Source organism: Terrapene carolina, unplaced genomic scaffold (genome assembly GCF_002925995.2).
Source record: "Terrapene carolina triunguis isolate 2854851 unplaced genomic scaffold, T_m_triunguis-2.0 Scaffold68, whole genome shotgun sequence".
NCBI lineage: Eukaryota > Metazoa > Chordata > Testudines > Emydidae > Terrapene > Terrapene triunguis.
In genome coordinates, this window is record NW_020664419.1 from 79,851,249 (window position 1) to 79,873,059 (window position 21,811).

General features: G+C 46.3%; 1 protein-coding gene across 1 annotated transcript in view; it reads left to right on the forward strand.

Annotated features, from left to right (window-relative positions):
* Positions 1-21,270, forward strand: part of SLC17A8 (solute carrier family 17 member 8) — a 58,425-nt gene extending 37,155 nt beyond the window's left edge. The window contains exons 4-12 of the mRNA XM_026648991.1: positions 1,234-1,348; positions 1,910-1,997; positions 6,414-6,500; positions 7,257-7,396; positions 14,897-15,046; positions 16,077-16,209; positions 17,972-18,082; positions 19,551-19,678; positions 20,932-21,270. Coding sequence (XP_026504776.1) covers positions 1,234-1,348; positions 1,910-1,997; positions 6,414-6,500; positions 7,257-7,396; positions 14,897-15,046; positions 16,077-16,209; positions 17,972-18,082; positions 19,551-19,678; positions 20,932-21,270 — 1,291 coding nt within the window. The remainder of the gene's footprint in view (positions 1-1,233; positions 1,349-1,909; positions 1,998-6,413; positions 6,501-7,256; positions 7,397-14,896; positions 15,047-16,076; positions 16,210-17,971; positions 18,083-19,550; positions 19,679-20,931) is intronic.
* Positions 21,271-21,811: the final 541 nt, after the last annotated feature.

A 21,811-nucleotide genomic window follows, 5' to 3' on the forward strand; every position in this document is an offset into this window, starting at 1 on the left:
CGGCAGTTCAGAGCCCCGGCACCTCTAGGCTCGGCAGTTCAGAGCCCTGGCACTTCTAGGCTTGCTGCATCAGTTCTAAAAGTAAAACAATTGCTTGAGCATTGGCATCTAATTGATTGAACCACGGCACCTCTTTCATTATAAGTTAAGCATTGCTGGCAAGCATCCAGTTTATGCCAAGTAGAAAATGATTGTCATATGATTTAGTTTCAGACACTTTTTCTGTCACTTCTATTGTTACGGTTTTTATGGTGCAGTAAGTGTTGCACTGCTCTCTATTTACACTCACAAAACTCCAGGCTCCCCTGCCTGAAAGGATTCACAGTCAGACTCAGGTGTACTAGGTAAACCTGCACTGGAAAGTTGGGTTGTCCTGTCCTTCAACTCCAACTATGTTGGGAACCCAAGAATGTTGCCTATATCTGTAGTCATGCCACAGACCTTTCTGCTACTCTTTTCTTTGTGTCTGAAATCGAATATATAGGTTGGGTGACTGCAGCCAACATAAATCATTTTCAGAACTTAACTAGCCCTATGTGAATTCAGATTCTTGAAAAATTTGAACATAGCAGTGCCCTGCCTTATTAAGAATTCAAGAGTAGGGATTCTTAATTTTTTTTTTAGGGTGCATCATATCTTACTGAAGATACTGCCTTTTAGACACCTCCCCTCCCAGTTACATAAAACCTTTATGGCAATTGCTAATATGGAAAAGTAATATTAGGAAAGTAGTATCTTTTAAACTGTTTTCTAATGCAGATTAGCTGCTGGAAACTAGCAGAACCAGCAACATGGCTCAGGAAAGCACTTGAGCCAGTGCTTCACATTAAGCATGTGCTTAGATTCCCTTGAATTCAATAGGATTTAAGCATGGGCTTAAGCACTTTCCTAAACAGAGATGCTTTCCTGAATCAGGACTCATGGAGCCAATCAGTTCACCATGAACCTCCAGAAAGTGCTCCAAGGACCCCAGTTTGAGAAGAAGAAGAAAAAACCAGTAGACTTTTCTGTACCAATTTTTGAGCAAAACACTTGTTTTAGGTAGAGGACTCATCCCAGGGATAGATTCAGCTCTGGTGTCTGTAGCTGCAACTCTGTTGACTTCATATTCAGGATTGACTTTGGCTCATTGTGCAAGTCCTTTGCAGGTGAGATGGCACAAAGTATGGGCCAATGTCTTTTCTGCCCAGTGAACAATAATTATATCCACTTTTATGCTGTTTCTTTCCACAGGGTATTTGGAGCAGCTATTTTCCTAACATCTACACTGAATATGTTCATCCCGTCTGCTGCAAGAGTACATTATGGCTGTGTTATGTTTGTAAGAATTTTGCAAGGTCTCGTAGAGGTAGGAGCACTCAGCATTTTGGCCTGATTATATTTCACTCATTTTGGGGGGTTCAGTTTTATAATGTCAGAAAATGATTCGCTCAAATTTTCTAAATAATCCACATGGCTTCTTATTGTTCATTTTTATCCAGTGATGTTAGTTTGTTTTACTCCTGCCGAGTATTACTACTGGGAAAAGCCCCATCTTTATAACATTTCTTTATGCTTTTTTAAGATGATTAAATTTTAATTATACCCATTTACATATTTCAATTAGTCTAAACTATAAAGTCAAAAGACCAGGATTATGGAATGGAAAGTAGATCTACCACATTTTAATACTATAATTCACTGCATGCACTATATATGTAAACATTTCCACCAGAGCACTTTACCACTTAAATTCTTGTTCAAAGCCATTCACAATCTTCATAAGCAACCAACAAAGTTCTTCATAGCTCTCTTCAACCTCTCTCGTATCCTCTTAATATTGAAGAGCAATTATACCAGTTGAAAATAACAGCAACTGTATACAGTAAAAGCAAAATTATGTGATGTGTGTGTATGAAATATTTGCTAGGGCGTGACCTATCCAGCGTGCCATGGGATGTGGAGCAAATGGGCTCCCCCACTGGAGAGAAGCAGGCTGGCAACCACGTCTTTCTGTGGTAAGTTTAGTGATTTCTAGATTTTCTGTGTTTCTGATTGATTGGTGTTTCCATTTAGAAATGCTTTATTGTATTTATTCATATTGGTTTGCAAGTGAAATATGATCCCCCTCATTAGAAGGGGTGAGGATAGTGATGGAGAGGAGAGAGGACCAAGATGATGTAGACCTGGTGGGTCGGTGGGTGGGGAGAGAATGCTGCAGAGATGCTGGGACAGAGAGGTGAAGAGGAGAGTGAAAGCAATGAAGGTAAAAGTGGACAGTGGGGGGAAAAAACAAGGAAGAAAATGGAGACATGATAAAGAGAGAAAGTTCAACAAAAAATTTGAAAGGATAGAAAAATCAGAGAAAAAAATAGTCTGCTAGCAAATGCAGGCATTGAGGGACTAGGGGACCATAGTATTAAATACAGGATGAAAAGAGGGAGACTAGGAAAAGCAAAGAAGCGCAAAAAAAGGGAGAATTTTTTAAAAAGAATGTACAGGAATTTTGCTGTATACATGTTTAATCTACAATTTAATGGATGGGAAAACCCTGGCAAACTCCCTCAGACCCCCAACCACTTTGGATGCTATGGATCACCCCCATTTTATTTTTGAAAAGGGAACTGGTAAACATCACATATCCACAGGATTGGTGCTATGGTCCCAGCTTTGGAACAGTCTCTGGGAGGATCCCTTCAATATGTTAGGCCCCCCTAGGAGTCTCACTTTTCCTCTAGGGTAAGCCACACGGCTTCACTGCCTCCTTAGACTGGACCTCTGGGCCTTCAGCTCTGCTGCTTCACACTGTGAGCTCTATTTGACCAGTGTCAATGAGACAGACCCCTGAGGGAGACTTGTACAATCTTAGGGAGCAATGCACCTCTGCAAGCATCTGCAGTGACACTCAGCCAGCGTTGTCAAACAGTAGGGTCTATTAGTCAACTGGAACGCAGTATAGAAAGTCCTTGGATAGCACAGGGAAATGAAGCTTAAAGCACAGTCCATTCTGGGTAGCCAGAGCCCAGCCAAACTGCAGTGAACCCTATTGTTCAAGCTCTGTCACCCCGTCCATCTGATCTCCTTTGTCAGACTCCCAGGTGTGTGCTCCCAACTGCTTCCCCGAGCCAACCCCTACCTTCCATCTCTTCCCTCCCTCCCCCCCTCCATAGTCCTTTGTTCCCAAGCTGGGGAGATGAGAGGCAAGGGATGTCCATATCTCTCTGCGTCAATGGGTGCTTGGTGCCCATGTTCAGGCAAGTGGATTTGCCACTTTCTTTTCAAGAGCTCCATTGACATGGGACCTAAGAGCTCAGACAGCTAGGCACCATTTGCACCAGTGTCTTAGCCTGCCATGAGAGCACAGTCTCTTTGCACCCACTCTGTAACAATGCTGCATGTAGGGGAAACTGAGGCACACATGGGCTTCATAAAAATGTTTAAAAATTCCCCACTTTGTCACATCAAATCTTTGCATTCAGTTTAGTTAATCCTGCAGGTGTAACTGGGACGTAGACTAGATATGAAACTCCAGTCTGAATAGTCACCAGTGAAAAGTATTTGCTAATGAGTTATTCCAAGAAACTAGTAGAGTGAGGTGTTCTCTGCATGTCTGACAATAGTTTGTACTTAGGTCAAAAGTGTTCATTATCAAAGTATGAACTAATGTCAAACAAACAGCGAAGACCTGAGTCTGCTCCTTCCTCAGAATAATTCATTAGCAACACTTCTCACCTATGGCAGAGTTAATCCAGGAAGACCTCAGAGCCAACTGGCAGCCAGCCCACCGTACGATAACTCATATCAGGCCGGACACTCATTCCCCGCAACACACTGTTGTCATAATATGTATCTAAAAGGTGTCATGTAAGGCATCATATGTAAGGTTACGATTTTGTCATGGAGATTGCGGAAGTCATGGAAACCATGACTTTCAAAGACCTCCGTGACTTCAGCCCATGGTGGCTGGGAGATGCAGGGTCCCGCTGCAACCCGCGGCAGGCGGTGGGGTCCTCACTCAGCTCCCGGCCGCTGTGGGTGGTGGGGTGACCCTGGAGTTCCCGGCCACCGTGGGTGGTGGGGGGCTCCAAGCCACCATGGTGGGGACACCACAACTCCTATCTGTGGGGGGACCCTGGAGCTCTGGGCTACCGCAGGCACCATGGGGCTCTGAGCCACCACCAGGGGACCCCGCAGCTCCTGGCCGGCCCCCACAGCTGCCCAGCAGCTCCCCATTTTGTCATGGATATTTTTAGTAAAACTCAGGGGATAGGTCACGGGCTTCACTGAATTTTTCTTTATTGCCCATGACCTGCCTGTGACTTTTACTAAAAATATCTGTGACAAAATCTTAGCCTTAATCATACATAAACTGGTGACACACTGGTCCCGAATATCATCTGTGATGTGTGTACAGGTTGTGTACAAAGAATGATATGTGTGTGCTGGAAACACGTTCTTAAAATGTATTTGGGAGGCAGAGCAAAAACCCAGCTTGCCCTAGACAAGCTTGGTTACAGGCCGAGGACCATGAAAGTAAATGTACATATAGGGTAAACAAAGCTGTCAAGCAGCAACTTAGCGAGCACACTGGGGGACAGAGTCTGCACCCCAGGAATCCTTCCTGGCTCTTGAGGCAGAGACAATGGCCTTTGGGTAATACAAGGGAAGCAAACAGGCTTTTTAGTGATCTACCACTTAAGGAGCAGCACCTTTTGATTCTCTCAGCACTGGGTGCCTTGGCCTGGAGGTGCTGGTAACCTGATGTGAGTAACAAAACTGCTTAGGTGAAGATTATAACTTGCGAGGATTATGTTTTTTAGTCACTAGAAATCCAGTTTTGTTTTGTTTGTAACCATACCTGTCTCTTCTGTTCTTGCTTAGTGTCACTTAAATCTCTGGTCTTTGTTAATAAACTTATTCTTGTTTTATTACAAAACAATCTCAGTGCTTTGTATTACAGTGAAGTGCAAGACTCCAGCTAATCTACTAGGCGGGTGTGTGCTCTGTGTCTTTGGAGGCAGCGACCCTAATAATTTCTTTGAGGGTCCAGTAAGAGGGACTGGACACTGAAAGGAGACATCTCTGGGGAACCAGGTTTTGCTGATTGTTACTTGCAAGGCAAGATTTAGACTGGCAGAGATTTGAAGACTTTGCTGGTGAGGCAGACAGGCTGGTGTGTCAGGGAGCTGACCCACATCTTAGCAGCAGCAGCAAAGCTCTCACTCTCGCTAAGGCAGAGGGGTAACCCAGTGGTTCACAGTTCTAGGTATCCTGACCAGAACATATCAGATACCCACTTGTCAGTGCTAAGCTAGAGTTTCATCATTAGTCTCTCTGAATGTCTGACAATAAGTTCTCATTGGAAATTCCTTTTTCAGATACTTAAATGCTCATGTTCTTTTCCACATCCCTAACCAATACATCACACACCTCTTCTGGTCTGGAACTCAGACTTCTTAACTTGTTGCCAGGTTGAAAATTGACTTTATTTCTACTGTTTCTTCATACTATTGGTATAGTCCAGTGGTTCTCAAACTTTAGCAACCTGAGGACCCCCATTTTGATTTACAATTTTTCAGGGATCCCCAAGTCCCACGCTCAGCCCTTGCCCTGCCCTCTTTCCTGAGGCCCTGTCCCTGCTCACTCCATCCCCCCTCCCTCCATCGCTTTGTCTCCCCCACCCTCACTCACTTTCACCAGGCTGGGGCAGGGAGTTTGGGTGCGGGAGGGGTGAGGGCTCTGGGAGGGAGTTTGGGTGCAGGGTGCAGACTCTGGGCTCTGAGAGGGAGATTGGGTGCAGGAGGGAGTAAGGAGTGTGGGAGGGGGTGCAGCTCTGGACTTTGGGATGGAGTTTGGGTGTGGGAGGGGGTGAGGGGTGTGGGAGGGGTGCGGCTCTGGGAGGGAGTTTGGGTGCGGGAGGGGGTGAGGGGTGCATGGACCCCAGTTTGAGAAACGCAGCTATAGTCAACATATTGTTGAACATACTGATGGCAGGTCTAGATGAACAATCCACTGTTCCTAGCATTGGTGGAGTTTCACAGGTGCTAGCATAACGATGGGAGAATGTATTTAAATTCTCAGTCTAGAATTGTGGCTGCTCGGTGCTTATGAAAATCAGGCTATTAACTTCTCTGTAGTGCAATTCATCCATATGTGTAATGCAGATAATACAGCTTACCTAGCTCAACATATGCTGCTGCATGATAAAGGTACCACTTGGACTTTGTGATGCTGGTCTTAAGTGCACACTGTAGTTGCTGGGTGCTGGAACTAGGGGTGCTGACTTGAAGTGGTTTCCATCATATACAGGGTTTACAGTTTGGTACACAATTTATTCCAGCCTCCCTGTGTAGTTGTTCTAATACCTATAGGAAATGAGTTGGAGGAATTAGGTAACATAGCTGACATGTTTTCTCAATCCTTTTGATCTTCAGGTTCTTATGCTGGGGCAGTGGTTGCCATGCCCTTGGCAGGGATATTGGTACAGTATATAGGATGGCCATCAGTCTTTTATATTTACGGTGAGTTGTTTAATGTAAAATGGCACACAGTTGGATCAGCATTGTTAGACAGTGTACTGATCAAAATTGTTCAGTCTTGTTGTCAGCTTTCTATGAAGTATTAAAAGATACTATGGTAACATACTGTAAAATGCTTTTAAACTGTAATGATTTCAACATATAGTGCAGGGCTACATACTCACGAGTCCTTGTGAAAGCCCACTTAACTACCCAACGATGCCCCAAGCATGCCGATACATCCCTGAAGTTGCCTCTTATTTGTGCCTAAACACTTACCCATTCACACAACAGTAGGGGCTCCAAAAGCCCCACACAATGGGGACGCTCACCCATGCATGTATGTTTATCTGTTTCAGAGGTGGGATAGTTCACTTTGATCCTTTTGCACAGTGTGTTCTGCAAGGTTTGCCAATCAGGATCTGCTTACTATGTCTTTACATAGCCCGTAACAATTTTTTTTTGATTAACCATGATTCCCGCCCTCCCCCGCATCGCATGCTGATATGTGCTTCTGCCTTCCCCCCCACCTCCCCAAGCACATAAGTGCAGTGTGCTGAATAGGTGCTCAGATACCACTGTGACGGGCACAGTATAAATACACAGCTATAATTTTTCCATGTGAATTTGTGCAGACTTCCTGCCAGACTTTGATTTGATTTGGTCCTCAGATAAATAATTGAAACATTAGGCATTACGGATACTTTACCATTACCCAATGGCATTTGAAACCAATCTGTTTTCCTTCCACCTCTCCAGGAATGTTTGGAATTTTTTGGTACATGTTCTGGCTGTTTCATGCCTATGAGAGCCCTGCTGCACATCCAACAATAACCAGTGAAGAAAGGACATACATAGAAACAAGTATAGGAGAAGGAGCCAGCCTAGTTAGTGCAAGTGTAAGTATAATTTCATGATCATAGACAGAAAATACCTAGGTTTTGGTGGCCATTGTCATTTATGGCAAACAAACATATTAAGTCTTTGCATTATATCAGTGTGTGGATAGCGATACAGTGTAGAACTTCAGCGTACATAAGGGCAGCTTTTCTTTTCTTAAAGACTACAGAATCCAGCCCATGCATAAAAATATAAAAATCTAATCAATATACACAACTCATTGTCCTTTCAGCTCCAGGTTTCTACTCCTGTCTAAACTTAAGGGGCCAGATTCTGATCTCACTTATGAGTAATCCAACTGAGTTCAGAAAAAATGAAGTCAATTTTGCTACCTAGATCAGAAGCTGCCTACAACTCATGTCAGTGGAAGTTCTGTATGCACAGTCAGGGTTCTCTGACACTCTTGGGCCTGGTCTACACTACGAGTTTAGGTCGACTTTAGCCGCGTTAAATCGACTTAAGCCTGGACACGTTTACACTACGAAGCCCTTTCTGTCGACTTAAAGGGCCCTTTAAACCGGTTTCCTAACACCACCTCGACAAGGGGATTAGCGATAAAATCGGCCTTAGGGGGTCGGAATTGGGTTAGTGTGGACGGAATTCGACATTACTGGCCTCCGGGAGCTATCCCACAGTGCTTCATTGTGACCGCTCTGGACAGCACTCTCATCTCAGATGCACTGGCCAGGTAGACAGGAAAAGCCCCGCGAACGTTTGAATTTCATTTCCTGTTTGCTCAGCGTGGAGAGCACAGGTGACCATGCAGAGCCCATCAGCACAGGTAACCGTGATGGAGTCCCAGTCCCAGTCCCAGGATCGCAGAAGAGCTCCAGCCTGGACCGAACGGGAGGTACAGGATCTGATCGCCATCTGGGGAGATGAAGCAGTGCTCGCCGAACTCCGAAACAGTAAAAGAAACGGCAAAACATTAGAAAAGATCTCCAAGGCCATGAAGGACAGAGGCCATAACAGGGACGCGCGGCAGTGCCGCGTGAAAATTAAGGAGCTAAGGCAAGCCTACCACAAAGTCAGAGACGCAAACGGAAGGTCCGGGGCAGAGCCGCAAACATGCCGCTACTACGCGGAGCTGCATGCCATTCTAGGGTGTGCAGCCACCACTAGCCCAAGCGTGTTCTATGAGTCCCTCTCTGCAAACGGGGAAGCGGGTTCGGCGGACGAGGAAGATGAGGATGGAGAGAACATAGATAGCTCACAGCAGCAAGGAAGCGGAGAAACCAGTTACCCCAACAGCCAGGATATGTTTGTCACCCTGGACCTGGAAACAGTAACCCCCGAACTGACCCAAGACCCTGAGGGCACACAGGGGACCTCTGGTGAGTGTACCTTTGCAAAAATTACACATGGTTTAAAAACAAGCCTGTTTAATGATTAATGATTAATTTGCCCTGGCAATCGCGGCCAGTACAGCTACTGGAAAAGTCTGTTAACGTGTATGGGGATGGAGCGGAAATCCTCCAGGGACATCTCTAGAAAGCTCTCCTTCATGTAATCCCAAAGCCTTTGCAAAAGGTTTCTGGGGAGGGCTGCCTTATCCCGTCCGCCATGGTAGGACACTTTACCACGCCAGGCCAGTAGCACGTAGTCTGGAATCATTGCATAACAAAGCATGGCAGCGTATGGTCCCGGTGTTCGCTGGCATGCAGACAACATCCATTCCTTATCGCTCTTTGTTATCCTCAGGAGAGTGATATCATTCACGGTCACCTGGTTGAAATGGGGCAATTTTATTAAGGGGACATTCAGAGGTGCCCCTTCCTGGTCTGCTGAACAGAAATATTCCCCGCTGTTAACCACGCGGTGGGGGGGAGGGGTGAAGTGACCATCCCAGAGAATTGGGTGTGAGGGGGAGGGGAGTTAGTTGGGTTTGTGCTGCATGTTAAACCTGAAATCGCAGCCCCTCCTTTTACATTGCAAACCCATTTTAAATGGCACGGGTGCTTGGTATGGGAAATGAGGGCAGAACTGTTTGAAACCATCCCCACATGTTAAGAAGGTTAAAAAAGCCCAAAGACTATATGTCTTACCATGGCTGCCTGCAAGCTGAAATCTGTGTCCTGGCACTGCGTGAGTGATCTCTCACAGCAAACCAGGAGACTCTCAATATAAGAGGAAAAATGCGACCTTGTAACGAAAGCACATGTGCTGTGTGATGTTGTGAACAGCAAAATCTAACGTGAAAGAGTCTACCCATTGTTCTCTAAAATGTATCTTTTTTAACAACCTCTCCCTTCTCCACCAGCTGCAAATCTTACTCCTTCGCAGAGGCTAGTGAATATTCGAAGAAGGAAGCGAAGGACGCGTGACGAAATGTTTACTGAACTTCAGACTGCCTCCCACGCTGACAGAGCACAGCTGAATGCGTGGAGGCAGTCAATGACTGATTTTAAAAAAGCCCAATATGAGCGAGAGGAGAGGTGGCGTGCTGAAGAGGAGAAGTTGCGTGCTGAAACGCGGGCTGAAGAGGAGAGGTGGCATCAACTTGTAATCAGAAAGCAAGAGTCGATGCTCCGGCTGCTGGAGCATCAAAGTGATATGCTCCTGCGTATGGTTGAGCTGCAGGAAAGGCAGCAGGAGCAGAGAACGCCGCTACAGCCCCTCTGTAACCAGCAGCCCTCCTCCCCAAGTCCCATTGCCTCCTCACCCAGACGCCCAAGAACACGGTGGGGGGGCCTTCAGCCACCCACTCACTCCACCCTAGATGATTTCCATAGCAATAAGTTTTAAAGTTTTAAATTGGAGTGTGTCCTTTTCCTTCCCTCCTCCCCCACCCATCCCGGGCTACCTTTCCAATTATCCCCCTAGTTGTGTGCTGAATTAATAAAGAATGCATGAATGTGAAGCAACAATGACTTTATTGCCTCTGCAAGTGGTGCTCGAAGGGGGGAGGGTAGTAGGGGAGGGTGGGGTGGTTGGTTTGCAGGGAAGTAGAGTTAACAGGGTGGTGGGGGAGGGGCAGAGGGTTCATCAAGGAGCAACAAACAGAAGTTTCACTCCGTAGCCTGGCCAGTCACAAAACTGGTTTTCAACGCTTCTCTGATGCGCACCGCGCCCTGCTGTGCTCCTCTAACCGCCCTGGTGTCTGGCTGCGCGTAATCAGCGGCCAGGCGATTTGCCTCAACCTCCCACCCCGCCATAAATGTCTCCCCCTTACTTTCACATATATTGTGGAGCGCACAGCAAGCAGCAATAACAATGGGGAGATTCTTTTCGCTAAGGTCTGAGCGAGTCAGTAAGCTGCGCCAGCGCGCTTTTAAACGGCCAAATGCACATTCCACCACCATTCGGCACTTGCTCAGCCTGTAGTTGAACAGGTCCTGACTACTGTCCAGGCTGCCTGTGTACGGCTTCATGAGCCATGGCATTAAGGGGTAGGCTGGGTCCCCAAGGATCACGATAGGCATTTCAACATCCCCAATGGTTATTTTCTGGTCCGGGAAGAAAGTCCCTTCCTCCAGCTTTCGAAACAGAAGAGACTGCCTGAAGACGCGAGCATCATGTACCCTTCCCGGCCAGCCCACGTTGATGTCGGTGAAACGTCCCTTGTGATCCACCAGGGCTTGCAGCAGCATTGAAAAGTACCCCTTGCGGTTTATGTAGTCGGCGGCTTGGTGCGCCGGTGCCAAGATAGGGATATGGGTTCCGTCTATGGCCCCACCACAGTTTGGGAATCCCATTGCAGCAAAGCCATCCACTATGGTCTGAACGTTTCCCAGAGTCACTACCCTTGATATCACCAGGTCTCTCATTGCCCTGGCAACTTGGATCACAGCAGCCCCCACAGTAGATTTGCCCACTCCAAATTGATTCCCGACTGACCGGTAGCTGTCTGGCGTTGCAAGCTTCCACAGGGCTATCGCCACTCGCTTCTCCACTGTGAGGGCTGCTCTCATCCTGGTATTCTGGCGCTTCAGGGCAGGGGAAAGCAAGTCACAAAGTTCCATGAAAGTGCCCTTACGCATGCGAAAGTTTCGCAGCCACTGGGCATCGTCCCAGACCTGCAACACGATGCGGTCCCACCACTCTGTGCTTGTTTCCCGGGCCCAGAATCAGCGGTCCACGGCATGAATCTGCCCCAGTAACACCAAGATTTCCACATTGCTGGGGCCTGTGCCTTGTGAGAGGTCCATGTCAATTTCCTCATCACTATCGTCGCCGCGCTGCAATCGCCTCCTCCTCAGCTGGTCCTGGTTTGGCTTTGGCATGTCCAGGAGGCTCTGCATGTTTTCCAGGACAATGCGCGTGGTGTTCATAGTGCTCAGAATTGCCGTGGTGATCTGAGCGGGCTCCATGATCCCAGTGCTGGCTATGGCGTCTGGTCTGAAAAAAGGCGCGAAAGTAGTATCTGACGGACCAGGGGAAGAAGGGAGGGAGGGAGAGAGGGAGGGAGGGGCGAGTGACACCGCGTACAGGTACAGGGAATTAAAATCAAGAAAGGTGGCTTTGCATCAGGGAAACACAAACAACTGTCACACAGAATGCCCCCCCCCCAAAGATTGAACTCAAAAGCCTGGGTTTAGCAGGAGGGAGGGGGGAAGCAAATGAATGGAGAATAAATCTATTTTTTACATCTTAAGACGACGGTGCAGCATGACTGATAGCCCTTGGCATTTTCTGGGTGCTTGGCAGCAAATACTGGGCGCTTGGCAGTTAGCCTTCAGGTCTATTGCACCATCTGATACCCACTGCAATATGACAACGACGGATACCAATCATAATATGCTATCTACTGCCCAAAAGGCAAGGGGTTGCTGCTGTGTAGCAATCTAGCCCCACGTCTGCCAGCCCCATGTCTGCCAGCACCCAGATCGCCATCGGCCTCTTCTGGGTGCTTAGCAGACAATACTGGGCACTTGGCAGAAAATAGCATACTACGACTGATAACCATCATTGTCTGCCTGGGTGCCCATGATTGACAGCCGCTGCAGTACGATGACGACGGATACCAGTCGTAATATACCATCTTCTACCAAAAGGCAAGGGGCTGGTGCAATGCAGCCCTACGGCTGCCAGCCCCACAGCTGCCAGCACCCAGATCGCCAATGAAGGCTACCAGTCATGCTGCACCGTCTACCGCCAAAAGGCAGTAAGCTGCTGCTGCTGTTTAGCAATGCAGTCCCACGTTTGCCGGCACCCGGAAGAGATATGGTGACGGTAAGCTGAGCTGAGCGGGCTCAATGCTTGGCGTGGTATGTTGTCTGCACAGGTAACCCAGGTAAAAAGGCGCGAATCTATTGTCTGCCGTTGCTGTGACGGCGGGGGAGGGGCCTGACGCAATGTACCCAGAACCCCTCGCGGCACTGCTTTGCATCATCCGGGCATTGCGATCTCAACCCATAATTCCAATGGGCGCCGGAGGCTCCGGGAACTGTGGGATAGGTACCATAGTGCAATGCGCCGGAAGTCGACGCTAGCCTCGGTACTGTGGACGCGGTCCGCCGACTTCATGCACTTAGAGCATTTTAGGTGGGGACACACACAATCGGCTGCATACAACCGGTTTCTATAAAACCGGCTTCTATAAATCCGACCTAATTCTGTAGTGTAGACATAGCCTTCTTGGTCTTAAAACAGTCTAAGTTTTTTGTTTTTGCCCCCCCCCCCAACTCCCCAGACCTTTTCTTAGCTTTGTTACCAGTAACATACTGGAAACCTAATCCCAAGATATATTTTCCAATCGAATTTGTCTTCCTCCATTTATATAACTTGGTTTTGCTATTGTCTGTAAAAACAAAAGCTGTTTCTTGATAACCTATTCCTTCCTGGCTTGCATTCTTCAACATTCTGTATCAAAATAACCCAAATCCTCTTTTGATTATGGATGATTTGGCTAACAGTCGTGGTGATTGGATAATGTGTCAAATTCTACCCTTGGATGCACACCTGTTGCATTCATTGAAATCAATCAGACCTTGGCTGGAGACACACATGCACATCCAAGGTCACCATTGCACCCTTAATATTAATTGGATCAACATAAATACATCCATGTGGAGTTCATACCACACTGTGTACATAATAGATCCATTTTAAAGAGAAGGAAAAAAATATATCCACATTACCATCATTACAAATAGTTTCTTTTAGGAGTTCTATTGTAAATAAGTGTGGTTCTGAAGTAATTTTCTTCCTTCTGTACAGATTACTGAAGCATAAATGGAAACTCAAAGTGAGAAGAGTGAATTGCATAAATTCCATTTGATCCCAAGGACTTTAGTTCAAGTCCCAATTTAGACTAAAACTGATATCTGCCTGGTCACTTAGTTACCTCATATTTACAATATGGAATTTATCAGATTGAATCACACCACAAGACAGTGAGGAACATATTAAGGCTTTCCCGCAATTTACTTTATAATTCTTCTTACCCACTGTACCACTGTTGCTCTACACCAGTGGTTTTCAAACTTTTTTCTCTGGCGACCCAGTTGAAGAAAATTGTTGATGCCCATGACCCAGCGGAGCTGGGGATGAGGGGTTTGGGGTGTGGGAGGGGCTCAGGGCTGGTGCAGAGGGTTGGGGTGTGGAGGTGAGGGCTGTGGCTGGTAATGCGGGGTTCAGGGTGTGGGAAGGGGATCTGGGCTGGGGCAGGGGGTTGGGGTGTGGGAAGGGGTCAGGACTCTGGGTCCAGGCTCTGGGATGGGCCTGGGGATGAGAGGGTTGGGGTGCAGGAGGCGGCTCTGGGTTTGGGGGGGTTCAGGGCTGGGGCAGGGGCTTGGAGTGTGCGAGAGGGTCAGAACTCTTGGCGGGAGGTGCAGGCTCTGGGGTAGGGCTGGGGATGCGGGGTTTGGGGTGCAGGAAAGGGCTCGGTTTGGGAGGGCTCAGGGCTGGGGCAGGGGATTGGGGCGCAGGGTTAACTCGGGCGTCTGCCGGTCAGCGGCGCAGTGGGGGTGCTAAAGCAGGCTTTCTGCCTGTCCTGGCACCGTGGACCATGCTGGGCCTCGGAAGCGGCCAGCAACAGGTCCAGCTCCTAGGCGGAGGCATGCATGTGGCTCTTGACTGCAGGCACCCACCCCCCCAGCTCCCATTGGCCAGGAACTGGCCCCCCCACCTAGGAGCCGGACCTGCTGCTGGCCGCTTCTGGGGCACAGCGCAGTGTCAGAAAAGGTAGGGACTAGCCTGCCATAGCCGGGCAACACCGCCAATGGGACTTTTAATGGCCCGGTCAGCGGTGCTGACCAGAGCCAGCACGCCCCAGTGCCTTACATTCTGTGACCCAGTACTGTGTCGCGACCTGCAGTTTGAAAACCACTGTTCTACACAGTATCTCAAAAGTCCTAACCCTTCAAAGAAAGAAGCTCTTTCTTGCTCCCAGCCACAAACCTAGGAGCTGATTCTCCACTAGCTTAGACCATTGTAAATCAGGAGAAGCTGTTCTGAAATCAGTAAAGTTGCACTGGGGGATACAACCAATATGAAAGGAAAATTTGTCTCTGCCTTGCTTTTACCTATACAAAAAGTCTTCAATTTGTCTGTTCTAGAAATTTAGTACCCCGTGGAAGAAGTTTTTCACTTCAATGCCAGTGTATGCAATCATCGTGGCAAACTTTTGTAGAAGCTGGACCTTCTATTTGCTGCTTATAAGTCAGCCTGCTTACTTTGAAGAGGTCTTTGGCTTTGCAATAAGTAAGGTACGTTTCTTAATTCCAGCTCTTGCACTTTGGACCTGGTCCTGCAAGGTGCTGAGCAGCCTCAACTCCCTCCAAAGCCAGTTACAACTGATAATATCAATGTTTATTTTTAAGCTTTTTTTTCTTATTTTTATCTTCTTAAATTTTCACAGTTGTGGGAAATTATGGGTGGGGGGTCAGACAATAATTATTGAATGACAGCAGACACTGAGATTGAAAAAGTTAAAGCATTTATAACCATTAAAACACCAATTGTCAACATCACATGTCAAAATATACAAAGTAAATATCCTTAAATCAAACCCTAATAAGTTCTCAAGTAGCATTTTTCTTTCTCTGCCTAGCCGTAAATTTCAATTATTATAGATGGAATTATTTTTGTTGGTTGCTGTGTATATGGTGAAAACAACGTTTACTGACATTTACCAATAAAAATCTAATCCTTCTAAGCCTATTTATAACAAGTGCAGGGGTAAGTGGAATTTTAAATTTCTTCTAATTAATTCCTTGGCAAGAGTAACTATAAGAACCAGAAAAATTTATGAAAATTCTAGCGTGAGATTCACAACCTTTCTCTGGCTCCTCTAAGCTGACAGAGAGGGATAGAGTGGCATAAAAGGGCCCTAAAAGCCCCATTTCAGGCTGAGGGAGAGTTCCCCTGGTGCAGAAGCTATGGAGAAAGCCATAAAGCTGCCACTCAAGGACCCCCTCACAAGCCCTGGTGTAGGGGACCCCCAAGGGCAGGATGGAGGCAGTAGATTTCTGGCAGTGCTGTGGCCTACGGGCCAGCCAAAGGAGGCTGCCATAACTTAGGCCTCCAGGGCTGTCTAAATTATGCCAAGGCCTCTCCAGCTCCTAGAACAGCACAAAACTGGGATGTCTCAAAGGTGGCTTAAAGATTCCATAACCCCCTTCTCCCTGGGCTGAAAATTCTGTAAGAGGTGCAGCCCAGAATCCTCTGCCTTAGTGACTGTTTAAACAAATAGAACGAGAGAATACATTGGCTTACATATACTTTGTTTAATTTCAGGTTGGCCTTTTGTCTGCAGTTCCACATATGGTCATGACAATAATTGTTCCCATTGGTGGGCAATTAGCTGACTTTTTACGAAGCAGAAAGATTTTAACCACTACCACTGTAAGAAAAATCATGAATTGTGGAGGTACTGTTGGATTTTACAGATAAAACATATAGTCATGTGTTGCAATTTCTGCACAAATCACAACTTCTCTCTCCATGGGTTTCCTATTTTTCCCTTTCTAAGCCCAGAGAGTGACTGCCAACTTCCACACTGCAGCTCCTTTCTGCTGCAAACTTCATGGCTTTATATCTTAGCCATGCTCTCCCCACCCTGCCAGAGTTACCTGCAGGGGGCTCTGTCCTTCTCCCGCTGTGTCTACCCCATGGCACGTTTGGTCGCTCTCCCTGGCAGCTGGGCCTGGGTGGGGAGCGGCATGGAACCACTTCTCACACCGGCTGAAGCTGGCTGCTCTGTGCAGTGCAGCAATTCCTGAGAGAGAGCCTGGCTGGGGAGGCAGCGGTGGCCCACCCCCTCTGCTCCCTGCTCAGACCCGGCTACTGAGGACAGGGGCTAGGCAAGCTGGAAATATGCTGGGATGGAGGGTGGTGGCGGTTCTGGCAGGGGCCGAACATACCAGGGGGAGGCACAATGGAGAAGGACAGAGCCTCTCTCTCTCCCTTCCTTCCCCCCTGCAGGCCAAGCAGAAATCTGTGGGGGGAGGGGCACTTGACACTGCATGCCCCCCTATGTGTCACCTATGGTATGGGATGAACATCCCATCACAGAGATGTTATTGCTACGGATACGATTTTGTCATAGTAAAATTAGGCAAAATTCACAGAACAGTCAAAAAATGTACAAAATCAGGGTACAGTCAAGGCAACAAAAATGGGTAGCAATTTAACAATAAAGTATTACAGTGTAACTCAGAGGCATTGACACTGACCCACAGGCTGGGTGGCCCACTGGGGTGAGTCAAGGGATGGAGGTGGTATTCCCTTCCCGAGCCCCACCACCCAGGGCTGAAACCCGAACTTGCAGGCATCTCTTACAGTCACAGAATCCGTGATCTCCGTGACAAAATTGTAGCCTTAGTTATTGCGTAATTGCTCAGCTGGGGGTTTACACCTTCATCTGAAACATCTGGTACTAACCACAGTCAGAGAAAAGTTACTAAGCTAGATGGACCCTGGAACTACTCTAGTTTGTCAGTTCATTTGTTCTTATGTTCCTATATACGGCACAGTAGGAATGAAGTAAATCAAGAGTTGCACCTGCTTGGAGCAGGTCTGAATTTGACCCTAAATCAAGGAACATTCTCAAATTAACTGACCAGGCGATTGCCATCATGTCACCCATACTTGATGCACCTGGAAGAATGGTCACTACTTCTTAACAAAGACAGAAGTTAGTTTCTGGAAGTTCCTTGTCATACTTGATGATTTATAATATTGATGTCTCACTGCAGTTTGAGAAAAATCTCCATTTACTATTGTTACAAAGGCCATCTCAGATCACTAAAGTTGAAATGAATTAGAGGAGAGAAATATTTCTCTTTTTTCCAAGTTTGTTTACTTTAGGCATTTGACAGCACCTTGCATATACAATAATTACTTTCACTGTTTCCCCTGCATAGTCAGTGTGTCAGTTTCCCTTCTTGTTTTGTCTGGGTGTCTCACACAGCAACAGGGAAAAGAAGAACTATTTAAATAAATAAACATACAAACAGTAAAATGTTGTTGTGAACCCACAAAAAATTGGCAACTGGGTTCAGTGGCAACTGTAATGCCCCAAAGTGCATTAACTCATATTTTAAAACTCACTAGATTGATTAGTCCTTATTGGTGTCTTTTTAACCAGTATATTTTATAGAACTTAATCTAGTCTCGTGCTTCATTTGCAGGTTTTGGCATGGAAGCAACTTTGCTTTTGGTGGTTGGTTACTCTCATACAAGAGGTGTGGCTATTTCCTTCTTGGTGCTGGCAGTAGGATTTAGTGGATTTGCTATTTCAGGTAAAGCTTCATCTTATTAATCATCATATTAGCTACTTGCATGGCTGCTTATGGGAAAGCCCTGTTTCCTGCTGCAACAGAATGATTACTGCTGTACCTGCATTTTATTATATATATTATATTATATATATAATATGAATGAGGTGGAGTTTGTGAGAATCTGAGTCTTTACCACTCTAGGTTTACAATACCTCCATGCTCTTTGAATTGCAACACACATTTACCTCAGATTAGGCTGTTATCATTCAAAACATTAAACTTAATAGGATACAGAGCTAACTATTCTGAAACTCAAATGTAAGATGGGAAGGTTTGAAATGTGGTTTAAACAGTTAGTATAATTCTCAGACTGTAATCATGCTGGTTCTGTCTGTTTGCTCCTCTAACAGCCCTCTTCAGTCCTTCTATAACTCTGATACTTTCAGAAAGTGTATGAATTACCTCTCCACTGCCTGTATCCTAGTTGTCAGTTTGCTTTTCCGCTGCCAGCTACACCTGCTGGGTCATCATGCTGTGTGTCCTATAACTATTTCTGCCCTGTGCAGGTAGTTCCTTTCAACTCCATGGGCTTATCCAGCAACATGCTGGGCTCTGCAGCTCCTTGGACACCATTGTTTTTCAAATGGTGACTTCTGTTCATCAGGAATTCCTGTTAATGAGCATGGAAGGCTGACCACAGAGATATCCGGATAAAGAGGAAGCTTGTGTTCCACTGCAGATATATCAGGATTTTTCTCATCGGAGAGGAGTTTTTATTTCTAATTTCAATTTTACCAATACTCAGCCTCTCTAGTGCTTCCAGTCCCCTTGAACTCCTGAGAAAATACAGTTTGGAATTTACATGGCTTTTCCTTGCAGGTATCCGCAGCTGATACGCACAGCTTTTGTTACCTACAGTATAACACTGCTTGACACTCACTTAAATTGCTTTTTATCTTGGGGTTTCTTTTCTAATAAAATATTTATCCACTAGAAATCTACAGGACATGTAATTAAACTTTCCACTACATATTCTGGCTGTCTGGTATTTTGGCAAATTGTCACTAAAACTACGGGGAAAAAATGTTTCTGAAAACGCTCCTTAAATTAAAGCATGAAACTGAGTTGAAGAATTAGAGACCCAAACTTATGAGTTGTTAATTCTTTAATTAAAAATTCAATGTTGGGTGCATCACTTCAGATGCTAGGTGACTTAAAGGATCAAGTAGTCAAAATAAGCAATATCTCCTATACTCTATTATGCCCCAGAAGTGGAGATGCAGGGGTTAAAAGAAGGGGGAAGCAGGATAAAGGGGTGCAGCTCCCCTTCCTTTGCTAAAAGCAGAGGGATAGCTCCCCATTTGCCCTGGTTAATGCAGTGTGGATTCCCCCTCCTTTTTCAATCTCCTTTAACCACTGTTAAGCAAATCATATTAGCCCCGTGGTGTGAAATGGACTGTGCAATTGATTGTTGCTGCTGCTGTTACAGGATTTAATGTCAACCATTTGGATATTGCACCCCGGTACGCCAGCATTCTGATGGGGATCTCCAATGGTGTGGGGACACTGTCGGGAATGGTGTGCCCACTCATTGTTGGTGCCATGACTAAACACAAGGTAATGTTTCCTTACCTGGTTCTAGAATGAGGATTAAATTACATGCAAGATTAAGATAATTTCAAAGGTTATTGGATCTCTAACTTTTTTCAGCTGTGTGTGGTTTTTTTAGCTTAGTAAAATACTAGGTGCTGTATCCTCAGCTGGTATCAATGGAAGAGGGATACCAGTTTACACCTGCTAAGCATCTTGCCCTGAAATTTCACTAGGGTTCTGTCTTAGGGTGTGTGACAAAGTTCCTCCTCTATCTTGGTGGGTCCTGCGCTTATTGGCGGATTTTCTTGCCTCAGAGATTTACCATGTGGGTTGGGGAACAGCCCAGAGACCTTCCCCTCTGGAAGAACCCACAGTCCAGGTCAATTGGGAGGTTTGGGGGGAACCCGGGCCCGCCCTCTACTCCAGGTTCCAGCCCAGGGCCCTGTGGACTGCAGCTGTCTATAGTGCCTCCTGTAACAGCTGCATGACAGCTACAACTCCCTGGGCTACTTCCCCATGGCCTCCTCCAAACACCTTCCTTATTCTCACCACAGGACCTTCCTCCTGGTGTCTGATAACACTTGTGCGCCTCAGTCCTCCAGCAGCACACCCTCTCACTCTCAGCTCCTTGCACCTCTTGCTCCCAGCTCCTCACACTCCCACCACAAACTGAAGTGAGCTCCTTTTTAAAACCCAGGTGCCCTGATTAGCCTGCCTTAATTGATTCTAGCAGCTTCTTCTTAATTGGCTCCAGGTGTCCTAATTAGCCTGCCTGAACTGTTTCTAGCAGGTTCCTGATTACTCTAGTGCAGCCCCTGCTCTGGTCACTCAGGGAACAGAAAACTACTCATCCAGTGACCAGTATATTTGCCCTCTACCAGACTCCTGTACCCCACTGGTCTGGGTCTGTCACAGGTGATATCATGCTCTCCTGCAGAAAAACCCGCAAGAGTTATTTAGAAAACTGCAGTGTAAGACTGCTGAGGTTCCTGAGCAATCATTGCTTTGAAATGGGGTTTGCCTCCTCGCATTTAGTAAGGGCCATAGCCTTCTAACTTCATGAGTGTCCTACAGCCCACAGGGAAATCCCATTAGTATTTTATTAGCTATCATTATGGAGGAAAAAAATATTCTTTACAATTATTTTCTTCAAATGTTTCATTTATAAAATTAGGAATCAGACAATCAATGTACAATGTGTGCTAACTCCTGGTCTAATCCAGCTGTTAGTATTTCCATTTACTGCAAACCTAATGAGTCCTATATCATTCTTTCAGACCCGGGAAGAGTGGCAAAATGTCTTTCTGATAGCAGCTCTCGTGCACTACAGTGGAGTGATATTCTATGCTATCTTTGCTTCTGGTGAGAAGCAAGAATGGGCTGACCCTGAAAGCCTCAGTGAAGAGAAATGTGGCATAATCGACCAAGATGAACTGGCTGAAGAAACAGAACTGAACAGTGATACTTTTGTTAGTCCAAAGAAAACGTATGGCGCTACCAGTCAAAACAATGATGTGCGGAAAAAGGCATGGAGAAAGCAAAAGGGAGTAACGCAGGACATAGAAGAACAGACTTCCTACCATTATGAAAATGGAAATTTTCAAGATAGGTCATAATATCTGAAAATGTGTGATTTGTGTGGCAAGTGCCCCCATCCCCTCCTGCCCAACCGCCTCCTAGTCAGACAGTATCCATATGTACTTGCTTATTCATTCATGGAAAATCCTGCCAAATGGCTAGATGTAAGATGTAGTAATTCTCTCCTTGTAGCATAGAAAAAGAGCTAATAGAAATATAACTGGCAAACCTAAGTCTGGCTTTCAATCAGATCTGTGTAGGATGGACTGAGGGCTCCCTATACAGCCCTATTGACTTTAGCAGAGTTCCACATTGGTGTAGTGGGTCTGTCTGCTTGGCTCTGATTGTGAGAGCAGGGCCCTTCAAGTAAGGAAAAGGCCATAATAGGTTGTGGGATTCATGGTAATTTAATGACATTCCCCCTACCACAATGTGTGTTTACTAGGAAGCCCATAGACACACAAGTCTGGCCATGGTTGTCCATGTAGGACAGGGGTTCTCAAACTGGGGGTCGTGACCTCTCAGGTGGTTGCGAGGTTATTACATGGGGGTTGCGAGCTGTCAGCCTCCCCCCCCCCA